At 41.0% G+C, this 20,791-nt stretch overlaps 1 protein-coding gene across 2 annotated transcripts; it reads left to right on the top strand.

The window, feature by feature from the left end:
* Positions 1 to 707: 707 nt before the first annotated feature.
* serinc4 (serine incorporator 4) lies at positions 708 to 20,573 on the top strand. 2 transcript variants are annotated; one of them, XM_053865094.1, is made up of 11 exons: positions 708 to 848; positions 9,412 to 9,579; positions 10,400 to 10,578; positions 11,713 to 11,792; positions 12,001 to 12,094; positions 14,058 to 14,269; positions 14,745 to 14,840; positions 18,053 to 18,179; positions 18,252 to 18,364; positions 18,549 to 18,702; positions 18,774 to 20,573. In XM_053865094.1, the coding sequence occupies exons 1-11, from the start codon at positions 822 to 824 to the stop codon at positions 18,979 to 18,981; spliced, it is 1,458 nt and encodes a 485-aa protein (XP_053721069.1). In that variant the 5' UTR covers positions 708 to 821; the 3' UTR covers positions 18,982 to 20,573. The 2 variants fall into 2 exon arrangements, with proteins under 2 accessions (XP_053721069.1, XP_053721068.1); XM_053865093.1 differs by lacking the exon at positions 708 to 848 and adding an exon at positions 5,127 to 5,712 and having other exon boundaries at positions 18,774 to 20,572.
* The last annotated feature ends 218 nt before the right edge of the window (positions 20,574 to 20,791 follow it).

The raw sequence follows: 20,791 nt of genomic DNA, 5'->3' as shown, positions 1-20,791 counted from the left end.
CGTCTTACAAAATTCAAATGTTTGAAATAAAATAATAATAATAAAAGGCAATCAATAATAGCGAGAGTGATTGAGTAAATTGATTATACTATTTTCAATCAAAATGTGTGTTTGCCCGCCCATTTTTTGGAAATCAAGATTTAGCAAGCTTTTAATGTTTTGTACTTTATTTTGACGGAAAAAAGGAAGTCTCTACTGGCGTGGATTTCACAGCAGTGAATCAAAACATGTCGACAAACAAGGAGAACACCGAGTCATTCGTGTAAGTTACTTAGAATTTACACATCCTGGTACACTAACTGGCATTTACCAGTTCACACAAGAAGTTCTATAACTCAATACAAGTAGTTTTATATTCTCCCAAATAAAGAAAATGCATCGCCTTTTCAAAAGACAGATTTTTTTAAACTTGTTTTGACAGTTTCATTTGTACTAATTGTGAGGTCAAATATTAAGTAAGTAACTGTTGTTAATTGGATTGCGTGGATTTTCCAATTGTCCGGATTAGGTGTTTGGGTTGTTATACATTGTTTTTTTTCCGTGTGTTTTAAGAGGTTTACCTGCACAGAAATAAACCTGCCCTCTGATTTCCTATGTCTGCTCACTTTTCCCGTTGAGCTGAGCGTTTCAATCCATTCTGAGTAATCAGATTAAAGAAGCAGAGGTCTGCAAACCTGAGAAAGGCACTGTCCAGTTCTCACTTGAGCTGTGGATGTGTAGCATGTTCAGGGATGGCAAACCTGCTGCTGAGGCATCCTTCTAGCACCGCCAACCCCTTTATATTGCTTTATGATTGACAGCTGGCCTGCGAAGCCTGAGGGATGCCAGGGAACTTCTGCCGTTCTCAGGTGAGACCTCACAGCATTCTGACTTGAAAAAGCGACACAATGTCTGTGTGTGGGTCGATAATCATATTGAAAGGTCTCCAGAGAAAGACTCTATCTCAGTGACGCAAATGATAGCAGTCTTCCTCACACCAAAGAGAGGCAACCTTTGAAACACATGCTTTTTGAAACTGGAGTCCTCTGCACTTTCTGATCAGTCTCTGTCTTTCGTTCACTTTGGAAGAAGTTGAGTAGTTAGTTAGACATAGCGGTAGCATCCAACATTGAGGATTTAATAAAAAGTTTCTAAGAGTTAATAGTTGCCAGTGTTTCAATAACAGAAGTAACAGTTTTATCATCTTCTGGCATTTGTCTTCCTTGTCATAAATGACCGGGTGAGTTTTCATTTTTACTCTGTCCAAAAACAAAGTTTTTGACATATAATGTCTCTGCAATCTTCCTACTTATATTAATATTGTATTGAATATATAGGTTTCATTCACCAATAACGTTCTTCATTTTAAGCCAGACATAATTTGTTAGGTGCAAGAAGAACTAGATTATCAATCTCTATGTTTTTGTTTGCAGCATTCCAGCCTCACCAAAATGCAGACTTGTATTATTTCGCTTCACTTATCTTCAATTATAATTCACAGTTAAATAGGAAACCCGGAGCCTCTGGTGTCGAAATAGATTAGCATAAAGAAAGAGAGACATTTGACCGAGGATTGGTGTGCGAAGGCGGTCAAACGCTGAGGTCCAGTGACATAAAAATATTGAGTTACCTTGATTTAACAAATTGGGAAATAGATAAATAGAAATGATCTGAATCAACTACATGGTTTCTTGCTGGATTAAATAAAATGCTATGCTCCCGATGTTGCTTACACCCTCCGGCAACTGTATAGCAACCAAACTGGACAAAAAACATTCAGTTGCAAAACTTCCTCACAAGTTACACACAAATTGTTTTCCTCTCTTGCTTTTTCGACGAACAAAGCTTGGACCTCTGCCAACCGTTATTGCGCAAGCCTATTGAAACCATAGATTAAGCAGTTTCACTCAAGCGCGATTTGCATCCTCTAATTTGCTTTTGTTTGTTCTGCCTGGCACTTCCTCCTCTCCCACAAGGCAGCGGCAATTATCTGGTCGAGGCAGGGGCCCCCAGGAATGCTGGGCTGCTACTGACTGCACCATTCATGTGTTTGTTACAGGGAGTAACTGGCTTAGATGCTCATCTTAGATGGGACAACAAACATGGGCAGGTTTTGTGTCAAGAGACTTTCCTGCAAACGCCGTCGTTCTGATGTAATGCCGTGGGGTTGGTACCCAGAACAGGCAGTAAATGCACGACGGCTTTTGTCTGAAATAAAAATGAGTGGAGACTCGGGAGTTGTCAATTCAGGGGATGGATTTGCGGCAGTCTTGGATGTTGGGGTGGTGCTTATGGATGGATGGGTCAAATGAGTAACCCGCTTTTATTGGACTCACTCAGTAGTGCAAAAGAGCAAGGCACAATAGTAGGGTTCTATGGGTCGTCTGGTCATTGCACGACTGGTGTCAGACTCAGGTCTGCACTCATCTGAGGGCAGCCCTTTCACTGGACGCAGCCAAAGATGCAGATGCAAGTGACTGTGGCTGTTGTTAGCACATGATCTGGTCACCATCTAGAAGCAACCATGGATATGGATGGAACTGTCACTGTGATGAGATGATGCTCCAACCATTTCAGGGCCAAGTCTACAAGAAACCCGCCCCACATTTGAACATTGATGTTTTTAGTTAGTGATAACTAAAACGTTCTCATCAGAGCTCTCTTCCGCTGCCTCTCCCAGCGTCATGATCTCTACACGCCGTCTGACCTACAACTGCAAGTGTGCTAGAAGCTTCCGTAAGACGCTTCATTCAGTAGGTTTTAAGCTTCAAGCTTCTTATCTGACTGTTAACCTCTTGTTTGTCATTTACTTCCTAGAAAGTGAGAGTGAGGAACCCAGTAGCTTTGAGCCAGACTGTGCAGGGTGAGGATAAGAACAACAATATTGTACGTTTTCTATACACACCGAACATGTAGTTTGTTTATTTTTTATTTTTTCAAATATTTGTGAGTCACATGTTCAGGAAGTTGTTGAGGTCTATCAGGTATAATGATATCGACAACACCTGGTATTGTTTTCTACTTGAGACCTTGAGGTTCCTTTGAGCGAAGTGAACGCATAACTCTTTGACCCATAACTCTCAGTACTAAGCAGAAGAAGTTCTTCATTCTACTTCTCTTGTCTTCATTCATGCATTCGATGCTGTAATTCATGCCTGGTAGACTACTTCCCCACAAAGTGAAATCATTATTGCAGGTATTTGGTGGATGTAGTTACTTTCATCTCTGGTTTCTCAACATGCATGAAGATGAAAAGTGCCATTTTTTGAGTTAGATACTGACATCCGAACTCAGTCTTGCAGTGGGTCATTGATCCCACTTCTATTACAGTATACAGCTCACACTGACCCACAATTGTGTTATTTTTGGTATTAACTCATTCATTTTGAGTCTGACTTTGAGCAGCGGAGCGAAGAAGATCAGATCAGATAATTGTGAAAGAACAGGATTTAAAAATGCTGTCAGTGAGCGCATCATTCACAGGTGATAAAGTGAGAAAATATTCATTTTTAATATTGTTCACAGCACGTCGGGCCCGACCTTTGACCAATAAAAAAAGACATGTAATAGACATGGCCACGGCAAGAGGCAAAGGGAGGTACAGCAAATATCCAAGTCACATGAATGAAGAATTATATTGTAGTGGATTATAGCAAACTATTAATGGCACTCCACTGGGATCTAATTTCAATTTAAAACTTGCAGAAATTATGTTGATCTTCAAATCACATTTATGGCAATTTTGGGCTTTGGAATTTTCAACTATATATCCTTTAATAATGTATTCAATAATCATATTTTAAGTTTTTATATTTCTTTTTTTTACACTTTTTTATTATTTCAACAACAATATATTGGTTTTTTTTTATAAAGACACACTTATATACAATAATATCGGCACTTCAGATGGTATTAGAAGGAAAAAATGTTTCTTAATTCATGGTAATTGTTGGTAAAGGTGTAGTATAAGTAGCAGGAGCTGGAGTATGTGCTTCATGCTGCTAGTCGCTGCCAATGAAAACCTCTGTATCTTCAGCTCTGCTACTTCTGTTTCACTTGTTTATGTCAGTGCAGTCTCTTCTCCTCCTCTTTTGACTGCAGTCCATTACACTGGTTGATTCTGTCCAAACACTAACTAAATAATACTAAATTCTACTGGATGCAAAATAAAATAAAATTGTCATGATATTTCGTAAACTAAGCATGAAACAAAGATGTTGTCGTGGTGTCTAATGTCTGATGGTGTCTAATTTTCAAACTGACAAGCCTTCATTCATGGTCTTAAAATTCTCAATAAACCTGTGAGACGTGTGTGGATATTAGTGAATCTGCATTGTTTTAACTTTCTATAAAGCATGGGAAACTGTCCGTGATGCAGGAGCCCATGTTTGTTCTGTCCTGGCCTCAGTGTCCTCAGTGTCAGGGCAGTTGAAGGTTGTCCTGACTGAACAACTCTGGGATTATCCTGACGCTCCGCCCAGCACACTAACCCAAATCAAATCTGTCTCTATGAACAGAGTCAACAAGCTCCGTGTTCCACTTTTCTGTGACACAAGACAGCACATCTGCCATTCATATTTTTCCGCCCTTTAATTCTGTGAAAGCCATGAGACAACACCAGCTAATTGTAACACTGACTAACTGACTCTGTTATTAAATACAGTTTGAAATGTGCTAATATAACTGCATGATGGGCCATGACCATCAGATGGTTAAGTCCTCCCTGTTACAGCACTGTATGTCATCTTGAGGATGACTGCAGTGTGATAACAAACTGAACCGGATATTGGGCCCAGACATGCATTTAGATCTCCTCATCTAAGAGAAGAAAGGAGGGGCTCATATTCACCAGGCAGTGGTTCATCTATGAGGTGTGGTGAGTTGTCTACAGCATCTCACCTGGCCACTGTTTCACACACATACAGTAGGTATAGAAGGACCCGGTGTGATCACTGAATCAGAATCCGTCCTGCATTCCTTCACATGCGGAATCGATGCTGGTCTTTCTGGGTCACAATCGTGACTGGTGGGATTATAGGCTTATCCCTCCTCAGAGATTGACAGCCTGAGGTGTGATGTGTTCGATCGGTGAGTGATTTCATCTGTGCGAGGGTTTGGGTTAGGGCTAGCCCGTGATCGGAAGGAGGAGGGACAGATGGGACGGACACATGGTTTCTACCGATCTCGTCCTCCACGCACCCCTCCTCCTCGTGCACGCTTTGCCTAATCTGAGTGGGTAGAACGGGGAGAGCAAGGGGGAGGGCAGCGGGCATTTGCCACCTCCTCTCTCTCTTTTCTGGCAGCACCTTACACAGCCGCAGAGCCAACGCAGGCAGGATATGGGTGACAAAACAAGTGATTCCCAGATGAGGCTGGACGGAGAAGACTGAGGCGACACTCATGCTGAAGATCTGGTCTACAGGGAGCCCAGCCCAACTAGATTTAGTGCTAATCCATCGTAAGGAGCGTGCCGGGACAACCTAGTGCAGAGTGTGGTTTTACTTTCTGAAAAACTGTCAGCAGCTTCAGGCCTCGTAGGAGACCGGGCCTCCTGGAGGGTCTAAGGATGCCGAGTTGAAGGTGCTCTTGGGAAAACCAGATCCCTGCTGGACATTGATGGCCAAATGTAGAGTGTTGGTCGAAGAAAATCCGTTGGAAGAAACTATGTCGGCCAGTCAGGGGATGAACCGGAGCGGCATCTACAACTACTTCCTCAACATGGTGGCCTATCAGGTGAGAGCAGAGGAGAAGCAATACTTTAAATAGTTGGTCATACTTTTTGAATACTTTCAGATTCACTGATGTTTTCACAAGGGCGGTGGGTTACTCCTGCAGCATCACAGCAGAGAGGTTCCAGGTTCAAGCTCAGACACAAGATAGTCTGGGTCAGTCAGTCTGTTCAAGGGGTTGTTTCACCTTTAGCAAAAATAAATAAATAAGTAAAACTTGTTACATTGTCACTTGCAAACATAACTACTACTAGCTGTCTAATGGCTTGTAAATTCTGAAATGCAAGATTTCCACCGTCATGTTCAGGTGGCTTTCCTCAGTCCCCGAAACTCTGCTGATGACGATAATGAAAGCGAAAAAGAAAATTGAAGGAAAGGAAGCTGGACATGTACATGTTGGTGCATTATCAGTACCATTCATTGTTGTTTTCAGGTCAGTGATGAATTTTTATCTTATCAGTATTTGACACAACGTGGCGTTCAACTCTTCTCTTCAATTAATTAAAGCTCTTTCATCTTTTCAATCGACACCAAGCCAACTGAAATGTACGGCGGAAAAATAGTCCTGAAATCCATGTGAACAGCCAGATATAGAAAGAAGTTAACCTTAACTGCAGCTCTTGTGGGGTGTTCCAGGGAGCAGGGTCAAGCAGCAGCTCCAATGGACCATGTTTTTTTTTTTAATTGATCCTTTTAATTTAGTTACTCATGGACATAAGTCATGTTAGAGTTGGTGTTGGGTTTTAGAACAGTGTCATGATTTGCCAACTCAGACTGTAGAATTTTGTGAAGTTAGTACTCCAGTTATTGATTCCACACGAACCTGTCTATGACCCAGCAGCCATGACCATTGGTGAAGCTAGTACACTGTGCGTACAATAGTCATAAAGGCATTCTAATCTTTTCATGAGAACCATTGATTTTACACTTTGACATATCCAATTTCTCTTGCTTTTAAAATAAACTGTGTGGTGGGTTTGGATGCGTGGGTGGCAGACAGCAGTCTCCCGTTTCATTACATCCATATTTCTGTTTTTTTTTCTCCTATCTCTGCACATTTTCAGCTGCATTCACTAATGTGAAATGTGCTTTGGTGGCATGACTGTCTGTTTAGCAACCTCATTCTGTACTTGGGCAAACAAACCCTGTTTTCCCTCAGAGAAACAAGGTTCCATACTTGCACTTGGGGGAGTATATCGAGGCCACAAGCAACTCATAGCTTTGTATTAAAATGAATGTACTCTCTACAGTGATGTAAAATAATCTAATGTTTCACTCACATTTTAGTCCTATGTAGTGATTTGAACACTACTCTCCAGTATTTGTCTTATCAGGCCAGCAGGTCAAGTTTCCATCTGAACTCTATGTGGCTATATGGGATATTTCAAGTGCTGAGAAATGCTTTTAATTGAATGGAAAAGAATGTGGAATAGAATATTGTGTGGAGTTCTGTGCTTTAAAAATGTAATTTGAATAATGAAAAAAAGCTTCACGTTGGTAAAGACTACTGTCACGATGTGAAGGTCAGTCATGCCACATCATCTGAGTTTATCTTCCTCATATCTCTAAAAATAGTGTCAATAGGGCAAACACAATTACTTGATGTCAGGCTGAGCAACAAAGGAATTTAATGGCCAAGATCTTTAGCGTTTGGTGCGTTCATGCAGAACGTGATGTATATCCTCTGATATTGATTGTTTGCTGGGCGGTCCTCTCTAATCTGACCTAAATATTCTCAGTGACCCAGCAAAGTTTTTTTCCCCCCCGGAGTCATCAGTGGAATGCACATTAGAAAACTGGCTGACAAAGTGAAGACTTCAAAGATCAGCGAGAGGTGCAACAGAGCATACACGTCACTACACAAGAGGAAAAAGCATCACTGAAAAAAGCATCAACTATAGCTGCAGTAAAGTCAACCATTCAGGAAAAAGAAGTGAAGTGGGTGTGGATAAAAAAAAGAAATGTTTTTCTCTCTGCAACAGTGATATCCGTATAAATATTGCAAGTGAAATTTAAGTGGAATATGTACTCACTATCTTAAACAACAGAGAGGAAGTGGGCCCTGTCTTTCTATTTTGAAGTTTGTTATTTTTTCTTCACCATTTTTTTGGTTACGACATGACACTGTATAATGTGGTGCAACTCGAATAGGTGGACTGAAAATATTAATTAACGACAATATGTACAAAATCAATCTGCATTATTCATAATGATTGATTATTTTTTATGTACTAAATTAATTGAAAGTAATCTGTTAAAGTCCCTGGTCAACTTCAGATTTATTCATTTAATATCTGCAGTCATGAATACAGTACCTACTCAAACATACGTCCATGTCTGTTGATGTATGGACCACTACGACTTTCTAATGAAGATTAATACATTATTTAAGACGGACTAAAACGTGACAGGACCAGTAGAATCAAATTGTGACTTTCAAAACGTTTTACAAAACCAGACATGTGACTCAGACTTCACACTGAATAGGTTCAAACGGACCCATTGCAACAAGACATGTCCAAAATTCATGATTCCTCTGTTCAGTGGTTAGGATGATGCTATAATGCTAGATGTGAACTCTGCACCCGAAATAGAAACAGCAAAATCCATGTGTATGAAAATCAAAGGAAGCAGAATGGAAACTTTTTTTAATCATCTGTCCTTGATGAAATCGTGTCGAAGTGTTTTTCTATGATTAAAGCTCTATTTTCATTCATTCTTCGCTGGGAAGACAGTCAATAATCTGTTCAGCTTGACCCATCAGATTATAACCTGCACGTGATACACGGTCTGGATCATACAGTCCTCATCAACTCATGGAGTTATATTGAATATGATTTCTGACAATTGAGTCTTAACCAGTCACAACTCTCTCTGTCACAAGTCTGGTATCGGCGTGTTGCACCTAGTCCTCTCATGTCCTATTCTCCAATAGAAATCTTAACCTGCAACACAGAAACAGGCAAGCGGGAGATGGTGGTATGAAGTTGTGCAAATTGTGAACTTAGTATTCAGACAGATGTGTGAACAGGTTTCTCATTGGCTCACTAAATGCAGCTGCAGGAATTAGTCAGACGGCATCTGAGTCGCTGCCAAAACACAATGTAGGTTGTCTGCTGCTCTAAATTCACAAGCAAATACAGCTGAAACAAACATAGAACTCGTTTTAAATTAAAGTTTTTTTTTTTTTTTTTTTTACAATATTTGACTTCATTAAATTGTTGAATATTTCATGTTGAATCCTATGGTCACACATATAGCTGCACTTTTCAGGATGGTTGGGCAGCTCAAAATCGCTGGATTAAAAAGTGCAAGAAAGGCAGTGAAATAGTGGTTTGTGCTGCAGAATGTCCCTGGTTTAAGTCCTGTGTGGGGCTGGTGCTGAGCACTCAAGTTTCCTCCTACAGTTAAAAACATACTAAAATACTCTCCTCAAATACTCTATTGGTGAGTGTTGAGTGCTTGCAGTGTACCCCCAATACTAGTATTCTTGTCATCTAACTGCAGCTCACCAGGATCTGCGTCCTCATTTCAAATGCGTATCAAACTGCCAGTTCATTTTACAACCTTATCCCTTTAAAAAAAGGCCAATTTGACATGCAAGTAACCAAGATGGAGGGGCAATATGCTGGAGCTACGTTTGTGCTCTTCCCCCTTATTCAGCTGTCTTAAGGTTTGACTGTGTACATGATCCGCTCCTCAGATCTGCTGTTGCTGTGGACCGGCTCCCTGCTCGCTCTGCTGTGCCTTCTGCCCTCCGGTCAAATCTTCCACGAGCACGCGGGTCATGTACACCCTCTTCCACATCATGAGCTGCGCCGTCTCCTGCCTCATGCTGTCCCGCACCGTGTCCGAGCTGGTCAGGGAAAATGTGAGTGGGGTTCAAACTCAAACTGACTAAACTTCACCAGGATTATGTTCAAAACTTAAACCTACCTTGTTGTTTTTGAGTCTTCATCCTCATATTGAGGCTTAACCTAACCACAAACACCCAAGTGCCCCACAGAGGCGTGTTTTTCCCCCAAAATTGGTCCTCACTAGAACCCAAAGTACCGCTGCTGTATCTTTGCGGGAACATTTTAATTGACTCTCATTGGATTTGCGCGGCCTCTCACCCTCAGCCTAACCATCCAAAACACACATTTTGTCGAGATTTGGTCCCCACAAGGACAGATAAATAAGTACTCTCACAGAAACACACCTGAATGCGCACATACGCATAACCACAAAAACTGATTACCCATTCATGCCACATCTTGAATTTTAATGTTTACAGAGAAACCCACAGTTAAATTTGAGAATGTTTTGATCAAAATGTTTAATAGTTAGCAGGGTCGCCTGAGTCCATTAAGTCCCTTTGATGCCTCTTGTGTGGCCACTGTATTAAATACATGTCACATCTATATGCAAAGTCTATTGCAGTTAATGGCTATATAATTAATGCAGTCTGTCATATCTTTTAGATTTAAGATTTATTTCTGCGTTTCTCTTTGTCATATTCTACGTTGTATTTTAAAAACACACTTTACTCCACTGATGTTTTATATTCCAAACATTTTCTTGAATATATATATATATACAACACATTTAAATAAATGAATAAATACAGTAGCTATTCTATATAATTTTCTTCTCAACTCAACAGCTGAGGTTGACATGTTATAGTCAACAGGTGTATGCCTGTGTTCCAGGTGCCTTTCTTCAACATGGTGTGTGACCAAGCACACGGTGGGGGCCACTGTGAGATGTTGGTTGGCTACTCAGCCGTTTACAGAGTCTGCTTCGGGACTTCCTGCTTCTACCTGATGATGGCCATCTTCCTGATCGATGTCAAGTCCAGCCAGGACTTCAGGGCGCTCATACACAACGGGTCAGTGAGGGAATATATTCTCAGTAGGATTCATGTGCTCCGTGTTTAGACTGAATTATTTCAGTCATCGAATAACACCTTCGTCCTAATGGAGGGGGACTCACCTGCCCAACTACAGGTCTGTTTTTAGCTCCGCTGTCACACTTTCCCTCCTGCGCTGTCAGTTGGAGCAGTGACGTGGTCTGGATTAGGATTTAAGCGACTGGCTTGCCACTCGTCTCTGAGATAAATCTGCTCAGAGTAGTAGTCTAATCTGGGCCACAGTGAAAGGCCTCGGGGTCTTTAGCCAAGGTTTTATGGAGCGTGGTGGATCGTTAGAGGTCAGGTGATGACCCAGTGGCAGACTGGTTCACTCAGTCTGGAGCACTCAATGTCAAGTTGGCTCAATGAACGTGCCGTTCACAAGCAACAAGTGTCGAGTTTAATGGCATGGAAAGGAATACAGACAGGCACAAAGGCAGATAGATAGACAGATAGATAGATAGATAGATAGATAGATAGATAGATAGATAGATAGATTGATAGATAGACAGACAGACAGACAGACAGACAGACAGACATATAGATAGATAGATAGATTGATAGATAGACAGACAGACAGACAGACAGACAGACAGACAGACAGACAGACAGACAGACAGACATATAGATAGATAGATAGATTGATAGATAGACAGACAGACAGACAGACAGACAGACAGACAGACAGACAGACAGACAGACAGATAGATAGATAGATAGATAGATAGATAGATAGATAGATAGATAGATAGATAGATAGATAGATAGATAGATAGATAAAAATAATATAAAATGTAAATAATAATAAAATACAAACTACTCTTTTTAACAGACAGTGAAGGAAAGTGGAGAGAAGGCTTTGCACATGGTGCACATAAAGACGGACAAGGAAGCAGGCTGTGTGCAATGTGCAAAAGATAAAAACAGATTAAAAACAGATTGAGATGAAAAAACGTGCCACAAATCTTTCAGGGTAAATTTTACTGGGGTCAACTGTGCAGTTTTATTGCCGCAGGAAGAAAGGAACTCCTATGAAGATAGATTTTAGCTTGCCATTAGTTTGGTCAATGTAAGTGGAAGATATTAAATGAAAATGTGTGTATTGTTTTGCAGCTTCTGGTTCCTGAAGCTGATCACTCTGCTCGGGATGTGCGCCGCTGCCTTCTTCATCCCCACAGAGTCCTTCTTGCACGGTGAGAATCCCGTTTTCACTCCAGCACTACACACAGGTTCCTGCTAGAGGGCAGTAGAGAACTACTGAAAACGTCATGCTGTTGGAAAGATTTCGGACTTCGATTACTCCGATGCAATGTGGCTCACGTCTGTCGTAAACAGCAGTTTGGTTTTGTGATGCGCATTCATTCTATTTAACCTGACGTGTTTTTTTTTTTTTTTCGTCAGCTTGGCATTACGTCGGTGTGGTGGGAGGATTTGCCTTCATCCTCATTCAACTCATCCTCATCACAGCTTTTGCTCACACATGGAATAAGAACTGGTGAGTTTGATGATGAATTTCTGCTGAAGGTGGATGATGTTGTCATGGCAACAACACAACGTTAAAAGTTAAGAAACCAAAAGCCTTCAGGTGTGTTCCATGGAGCTGCAACAAGATGAGACAGTCAGTGCACCTCACTTGTTTCACAGCTTGATCAGGGAGGATCACGAATGTTGTGCAAGTCAATCCTTTTGTCTCATGTCCTCCATTTAGTTGCTTTGCAACTGAAAGATTCATGTCCTTCCAGCCTGAACGCAGGCTGCAATTTGAATCCTGAACAGTTAGATAGGGGAAACATATATGCATTTAATATTATTTTTAGATGCAAATATGTTATTATTTATTGAGCAAAGAACATACAAGACAAGAACCAACAATTGAATGTAATTATTATAAGGCTGCTCTTAAGTCATAGCTTCCTGCAAACGGTATCTGATGTGCTCCCAAAACACTGGAGATAATGACCCTCTTCAGCCAGTGGGATGAAGTGTTTCTCTTCTGTTATGCTGTTCACATACAACGCAGCGAGAGGTGCATGTATATTTAAATCGCAAACATGCAGAGGTTCACATCTGGAGATGAGCCTCTGTGTCTGCCGCTGCTGATGGATTCATATTTTTGCTCAAAAGAACCCCGTAAATCATAGACTGACTTTGGTAACATCTGCCCTGACTTTAGGAGCATCTGGCCCAAACACATAAACACACACTCATGCACAACCTACATTCTCCACTGTACAGCCGACAGGAATACTTGGACACAGCAAGAATGTTGCAGCTTACTTTGTGCGCGTAAAGAATTTCGTCAGTTTGTGGATTTTAAAAAAGCTCATTTAAATCGCATTATTCTTGAATTAGTAGGAAGATGTGCTCACTTCACAAGTTACTAAACTTACACCTCTTAACAGTATGTTCCAGATAGGGCTTTAGTCACAGTAACAAATGTAATAGTGAGGAAGAATGATCGACTGCAGTCTATTTATGACCGTCACACAAGCTATTAACCTTAATAGTCGATCATCAATCAAAGTTTTTTCTATTATTTGCCATTTGAAACTTTCAAATGCAGTGACTAATACAGTTAAAATCCCGATGATTGATGAGCTGTCCAAGGGCCTAAGTGGGATTGTTCGTGAAGTCAGCTTCATCTTAATGCTGCAGACAATAAAACTACCACAGACTTTAATACGTTTTTGTTTTTTTATTTTGTGATAGGTGATTGCGTAACACATTGAATTATTAATTTCCTTAGTTGTGTCTTTAAACTGCTGCATTTGTTCGTCTGATTCTTTTCTTGCCAGGGGCTATGTACCTCTTCCCACTATAGTTCAGCTCTACTCAAAGTAATGTAAGATTGTAAGAAGACTCCAAACACACAACAAGAATACCACACAAATGCACAAGTATTTTTATCACGGAGTTGAGACATTAAGTGATAATGGGATGATCTTTCATACACAAAGTACATCTCTTACCCGTTTTCTCATGTTTGGATTTCAAAAAGATCATTGCTACATTGTTTTTGTTGCATTATGCCATGACTCAATAAAGAAAGACAATCTGTCGCACTACTGCCATCATGTGGTACATTAACATTAAACAAACATTACAACATTGAACACCAAATTAAATATTATTATTTTTTATCATTTATTGCATGTAACTTTGTGTATATACTGTAGATTCAGATTCAATGATAATCAATGACTCACGTGCATGTGCATGTTTGTACACCTATCATTGCCATAACCCTTTCTACAGCCAAAACCAAACCATCCAAAACAAACGACTAACCTTAACCAGCACTCTAAACCAAGTCTAAACCCAATTATAACGCAGCAGTTACTTTGACGCTTTAATCCTCAAATTAAGGGTTAAAGTTCTGGGGCCAAGCCAAAAAGTCTGTACATTTTTTCAGCTTTATTTTCTCTTGCTATTCCGCTTAAGATTGTCTGTATTGTCAGGTTGACCGGAGCAGCGGAGAACAAGCGTTGGTATCTGGCGGTGACGTGTGCCACACTCTTCTTCTACACCATCGTCACCATGGCCTTCATCTTCATGTACAAGTACTACACCCACCCCATCGCCTGCCACTTTAACAAAGCCCTGCTGTGGATCAACCTGGCTCTGTGTGGCCTCATGTCCTTCATTGCTGTAACTCCTTGCGTCAAGCAAAGTAAGTTAGCCGCACATTGCCGTCTCTCATCAACACTCATTGTTAACAAATGATTTTTATTTTCCAGTCACAGCAGCAGTTAGTGAAAACCACTGTTTTTCATAGTTTTCACCCTTTCATCCCTGCTGCTCTGATTTGTCTGCACTTGTTGAGGTTTTACAACTGAAGCAACCAGCTGTTGGGAAATGTTGCATGCTACCTGTTATTAATGTATTCCCATTGATGGAAATTGCTTTTTCATTCATATAATTATGAATGGTCAGTAGATTCATTTAAGTACAAATCACTACTTAATAATAATAACAATAATAATAATAATAAGAAGAAGAAGAAGAAGAAAAAGAACAACAACAACAATAATAATAATAATAATACAGTCCGACATTTGGTCCAACACAGGAGCCAAGCCTTAGCCTTCGAGCGACCCTTCCTCATATCATCAGCCCACATGTTCTCTTTCCTCTTGCTTCTGCAGAGCAGCCTCGGTCTGGTCTCCTGCAGGCTTCCATCATCAGCTGCTACGTCATGTACCTCACATTTTCAGCGCTCTCCAGTCGCCCACCAGAGACAGGTCAGCAACTGCACTTCAACACCTTTTGTGAGGATTGTTTACGGTTAGAAATGGAAATACAGACAAGCAATGTGCAGTGACAGAGGGAAGAATCCAGATCTGGAATCAATAAGACATACTAACATAACTGACTCTGACTACTCTGCTGAACGGATGACTTTGAGAAAGTTCCTTGGCCAGAAGTTTAAAGGTGCTTTTTTGCCAGCACCAAAAGTAGTTGCTCAATTCAGTTAAGACCTGAGGATGCACGTCTTTGCGTCAAGTCCAAGATCATGGCTACAAGTGTGATCAGCTCTCTGCTCAGGGAGAAATCTCCCACAGAGACAAGGTGAGGAGAATGTACCAGTTGGAGAGAAGACAGTTCAGGTGGCCGGATGAAAAATAAATATAATGATAGTAAAATTGAACACTCAAGAGCAAAACAAACTTATCGTCATAATTGCTTGCCAAGGGGAAGCTAAAGCAGACAGTGTTCAGCAGTACAGTATGAGATCACTTATTACCACACACACACACACACAGTGACATGATGAAATCCTCCATTGTTTGTGTCTGCTGGTATCCCATAAGTCACCTGGTGGCTCCAGGTGAGACAAGCAGCCTCCACATGAGTGAGACGCAGCAGCTTGTCAGAGGCCCCATCTTACCCTGGCTTTACATCTGAATAGCAGCTTTGGAGTATAATGCACACGCGCACACACACACACACACACTTACAGATAATGTGCGATGAGATGTGCTCTGACATGCTGCCTGCGGGGATGGCGACCTGCAGCGATGGCAGACTAACGGATATTTGTTTCACATTCCTCCAGGATCCATTGACAACATAATGATACAGGAAACAACATCATTACACGTGTTTCGGGAAAGATCCACTCTGGTGCCAGCTCGTAATGATATACCTGTATTTTACGACCGTGACAGAGGTCACTCAGAAGACAAACAAGAAACAATCACACTCACCGCCAAATGAATATGCATGCATATCTATTTTGTCAAAATTTGAGTGGATTAGTCTGACAGATATAGGATTAGGTCTTGCTCTGATTGTTGACACAACTTTTTATTTCTTTATTTCTACAATCGTATTGAATGAATTTGACATTGCATGTAAATGCTTGTGCGTCTTTGTGTGTCCTGAGGTGCACCAATTCATGACCAACTACTAAAAATGCTAATTTTATTTAACATTTGTGATGTTGTCCTTGTGTATTAATATTCTTGTGTGGACCAATCCTTGACAAAACATGGATCTTATGAACGTTTTGCTTTGTGCCAGACCACATTGAGTTCTGAGGGTGAAAACATCAAAATAACTGAGTCATTATAATTGGGTTTCGGTTTGGTTCAGAGTCCTGGTTAAGGTGAGCCATTTGCGTTGGATGGTTAAGTTAAGCGTTAGAGGCCGGGGAAAGGGTTATGTCAATGAGAGGTCCTCATACTGCCAGCGATACAAGCATGTGTGTGTGTGACTTGTCTAACCCCTATGTGGGGACCAATTCTTGACCAAACAGTATCCTTGTGAGGACCTTTTTCCGGTCCCCACAGGTTCAAGCCTCAATATGAAGATGAAGACCTCAAAATAACTGGGTCATTATAAATGGATTTAAGTTTGGTTCAGAGTCCTGCTTAAGGTGAGCCATTTGTTCTGGAGGGTGAGGTTTTGGGGAAAGAGTGGTGTCAGTGAGAAACCTCACAATGTCCCCACAAGGATAGCAAAACATGTGTGTCCTAGGTGACTCTGCGTGTGAGTGTGAGAGAGAGATGAGATTTCTTTTTCCAGGACATTGTAGCAACTTGTTTGAGGAAATATGTGCCTTATGTAATAAAACACCTCTTCAACCGGATTAGGGAACACACACACACAGGTTCGCGTGCACACCTCACACCTTGTTATCTTTCATTCACACACAACCTGGTACCTCCTTTCCTGATGCTATTTGAGGGTCGATTTTGACAATGCCGTGTGCTTGCTTGTGTGCGGTTATCCTTCTGTCTCAGGTTGTTTTTCTGTTCCACACTGACCTCACCACGATCCATAGTCACAGACATCTCCCTCCATTTAGCAGCAGTTTTCACAGGTTATTCAGAATCAAGTGTTCTGTGGTGACCTCAGCTAAGAAGCGGGGAGGGTGGGTCACTAGGCCGTCACAAAGACAAGACACACACACAAGGAGTTTCAGATCCGGCAAATAATCTGACCATCTGCTTTCTTGGAGGGAAAACATAAGATTAAAAGCTGATATTTTTGAATATCAGAGCGATGTCTTCCCAGATGAAGGTATTTCACCAAGAATGTCGTTGTCGTTTCATTTCTCAGGAAATGAAATGAAGGAGAAAGAATGAAGAAAGGGACACTTGACCTTTGTATAGAAATATTTAAAGACATTAAAAACTCAACTCTTCATGGATGCCTTTAAATATTAACTTTATCCAAGCCGTGTTGGTATAAAAACACAATCTTGACATCATTTGACCAAATAAAATGCATGAATTAATACAACAGTCTTCTTTCATGCTGCGTCTCATAGATCTTGTCCCAAGTAGCTTGGAAAAGTTCCCACCCAACATAACCCTGTTTAGGGAACAGGAGACAACTGGCTTAGGATGATGACAGTTGCGATGGTGTTTTGGGGAGCGCTTTGGAAAGTGATTCATGAAAGGAGACAGAATGAAAGGGGAAAGGAATAAGACACCAATATGTTGCATGAATGGGATCTTATATTTTCATTTCTCCAGACATTTCCTCTTTAAAAAACGTCCACATAAAAACTCTATCACAGGAGCTGGCCACCACATGTGGCTGCAACATGCGGCTTCAAATCTTTTTTAATCTTACGTTTCTCCTAAGAATTTTATATGAATAAATAATTTATTTTCATCTAGTCATTTTCCTCTTTACTGTAGATTAAGTCAATATATTGTTTACAGCTTCCTACAGATTTATTTATAAAGTTGTCAAGCATAAAGTATAAAACTGTAAGAACCTTTATTTGCAATATTCAAATATTTGCTTTCCTTCATCCATCTATCTCATTGTGACTTTTTTTCTAAAACTTCTACAATGCAATAAAGCCCTTCAAGAAAAAAAAAACTGTCAATAACTGCTCTCACAAATGTTTTTGCCAGATAAAGGTTCTAGAAGTAATGGCCAAAATATTGGGGAACTGTATTCCTAACCGTTTGGCTTGGTTTCCCTGTCTGCTCAGTGATGTACCAAGGCATGAACATGACAGTCTGTTACCCCAGCGTGGGTCAAGATGGCATCAAGAACGAGGGCAACGCTGTGGCCATCATCGGCGCCGCCATCATGTACTGCTGCGTGCTCTTTGCCTGGTGAGGAAGCAAGTCTCTGCAAGACAGCTCCATGATAGCATCATATCATAAACCTCATCTCTGTCTCAACAGCAATGAAGCCTCCTACCTGGCAGAGGTGTTCGGCCCGTTCTGGATGATCAAAGTGTATCGCTACGAGTTCCAGAAGGCTTCCTGCTGCTTCTGCTGCCCTGATGAAGAGGACGGTGAGTGCTGATGATGAAGGCATTGAGTTTTGTGTCATGCTATGCATGTTAAGAACATCATTTTGTAAACATCATTTGAAAAACAAAAATCAATTTTAAATGAATTACTGAACAAAATATTTAGCTCGCTGGAGGATAAACAAAGATTTTCTCCTCTAAAACTTCTAAATGTCTTTACCGTCAGCTGAAGATGAGTTTGTGATCGACGACAACTTCAAGGGCTGCCAGAAGGTCATCCACAACGAGACCCAGAGAGTGGCCTACAGCTACTTCTTCTTCCATTTTGTGTTCTTCTTGGCCTCGCTCTACGTCATGATGACGCTCACAAACTGGTTCAGGTGGGTCGCTCGCTTCTCGATGCAGAAAAAAAAGAAAAAAATCCAGTTTAACACCTGTAACGTTCCTCCAGCTATGAGTCAGCAGTGTTGGAGACAACCTTCACACACGGCAGCTGGTCAACGTTCTGGGTGAAGATGTCGTCGTGTTGGGCCTGCGTGATCCTCTACCTGTGGCTGCTGCTGGGCCCGCTCTGCAGCTGTCAGCCTGACACCAGGCCACGACGCTCTCGCATCAAACGCCGCTCCGGCTCCTCCCGCCACGTCACGGTCAGCGTCTGATGGACAAGTGGAGCAGCAGCGGGGACCACGGAGCTCTCTCCTACCTGGAGATGATCTAGTGACCTCAAAGGTCACTAAGACCCAGAGTGCAGTGAGAAGACTTTAAGAGCAGAACTTTTTTTTTTTATTGGACTCTCACTCTTTAAATTGCCAAAGGGATGAAGGGGTGAAATGGAAATTTGGGAAGTGGCTGGATACGTTTTGGTTGTTTAGTATCTTTTTTAATCTTTGGCTTAGAGTGTAGTTATAGTAGAAGTCATATTCACAAACCTGGAGAACAATTTTCATCCACAGCAGGAGGCTGTTTCAAAGGAAGGACACTTTTTTTAAGAGGTCAAAGGCCAAAATGATTTGTAAGTAGATTCCAAGACTCTTGACTGTTTACATTGGTGCGCATGAATGACCTTTTAGTGCTACTCAAACATGCAGTTCTGCTTATTGTGAGACATCAACCCACATTTCACGCTTTCTGTGCCACATTTTTGGGACCAGCTCATCACTGTGACAGCTCCATGTTAATCCAGTCAATGTCATAGGCAGTGAAATGGGTCACTCTAGCTATGTTAGCGCTCCATATGCTTGATGCTTGATATGTATATTGAGAAATGTAGATTTTCTGACGGACAATAATTGTGACAAAGTAAAGAGGAAAGGACGTGAGTTTTGGGAAGGTGTGAGGGGGAATGAAATCTCTGAATTTAACCAGGAAACAGAGTTGATAATACGGGTGATTTGATTGAACGGTGCAACTTTATGATGATTTTATACCTGTTTAAACTATGCGAGCACGTGATGTCTTAAGAATGTGCTTCCACATTCACTGTTGTGACAGAAACGTCAAGAAAAGAGGGGAAAAAAGAACAGCTCATTCACGATTTTGGTCAATTTTGAACGATTAAAATAAGGTAGCAGCAATTAAAGCTTGCTGAAATATGTATCATAAAAACCTTCCTCGTAACAAAAAAACTTCAATCCTTGTTTGAGCCTGGTGTGGAATCCAAAATTTTAACCTCCATTAGCCATGAATGCTAAAACAGAATGGCATCAGTAAATATACAGCACTAAATTTGTGGCCAGATTTTCAAACTTAAATTGAAGAGAAAATACAGCTGAATAAAATGTTGAGAAGTCAAAACAGGGAATAGAAAATAGATGTTTTGATGTATGTTCCTTTTTTGTTTTCTGGTTGTTGCAGCACTATAAAAGCCGAGAGCAGTGTTCTGCACCTTGCCTTCAGATTAGGTAGATTACATGGTCATATGAAGCTGTATGAAGAGGCTGAGGATGTGAGTAGATGATATTATGTTCAATAACTTGGCGGGTTTTTCTAACTCCAAATTGTCCACATATGTAAAGGCAAATTCACTGCACCATTTTGGGTCCATATTGTGAACATCCTCAAACTCTTCCTGTGGCTCTTACATACTGCTTAATGTTCCTGTTGATGTCGGCAGGGTGTTTTATTGCGCTCACCCCTCTGCTGAAGGAAAATTGACGGCTGGTGAGCAGAAGTTTTTATTTCTGTTATTACCCTCTGTTGTAGCAGTGAAAGTTATTTTTCAAAGTAAATATATTATTTCTTACAAATGCTTTGACTGTTATTTTACCCTCGATTGGGATCAAACATACAATGGACAGAGATTCAAAGAGGTGAAGAGAAGAGTGCAGACAGGGTGGACACGACTCTCAGGGGTGATGTGTGACAGTAGTGTGGCAGCTAGAGTGAAAGGAAGCTCCGTAGGACAGTAACCTGCCATGATGGTATAAGAAGAGCTGACTTGGAAGGAGCAGATCAGAGAGAAGTGTTTAA

This window comes from Synchiropus splendidus, chromosome 5, assembly GCF_027744825.2.
Source record: "Synchiropus splendidus isolate RoL2022-P1 chromosome 5, RoL_Sspl_1.0, whole genome shotgun sequence".
Lineage (NCBI taxonomy): Eukaryota > Metazoa > Chordata > Actinopteri > Syngnathiformes > Callionymidae > Synchiropus > Synchiropus splendidus.
This window is presented reverse-complemented; position numbering and strand designations above follow the sequence as displayed.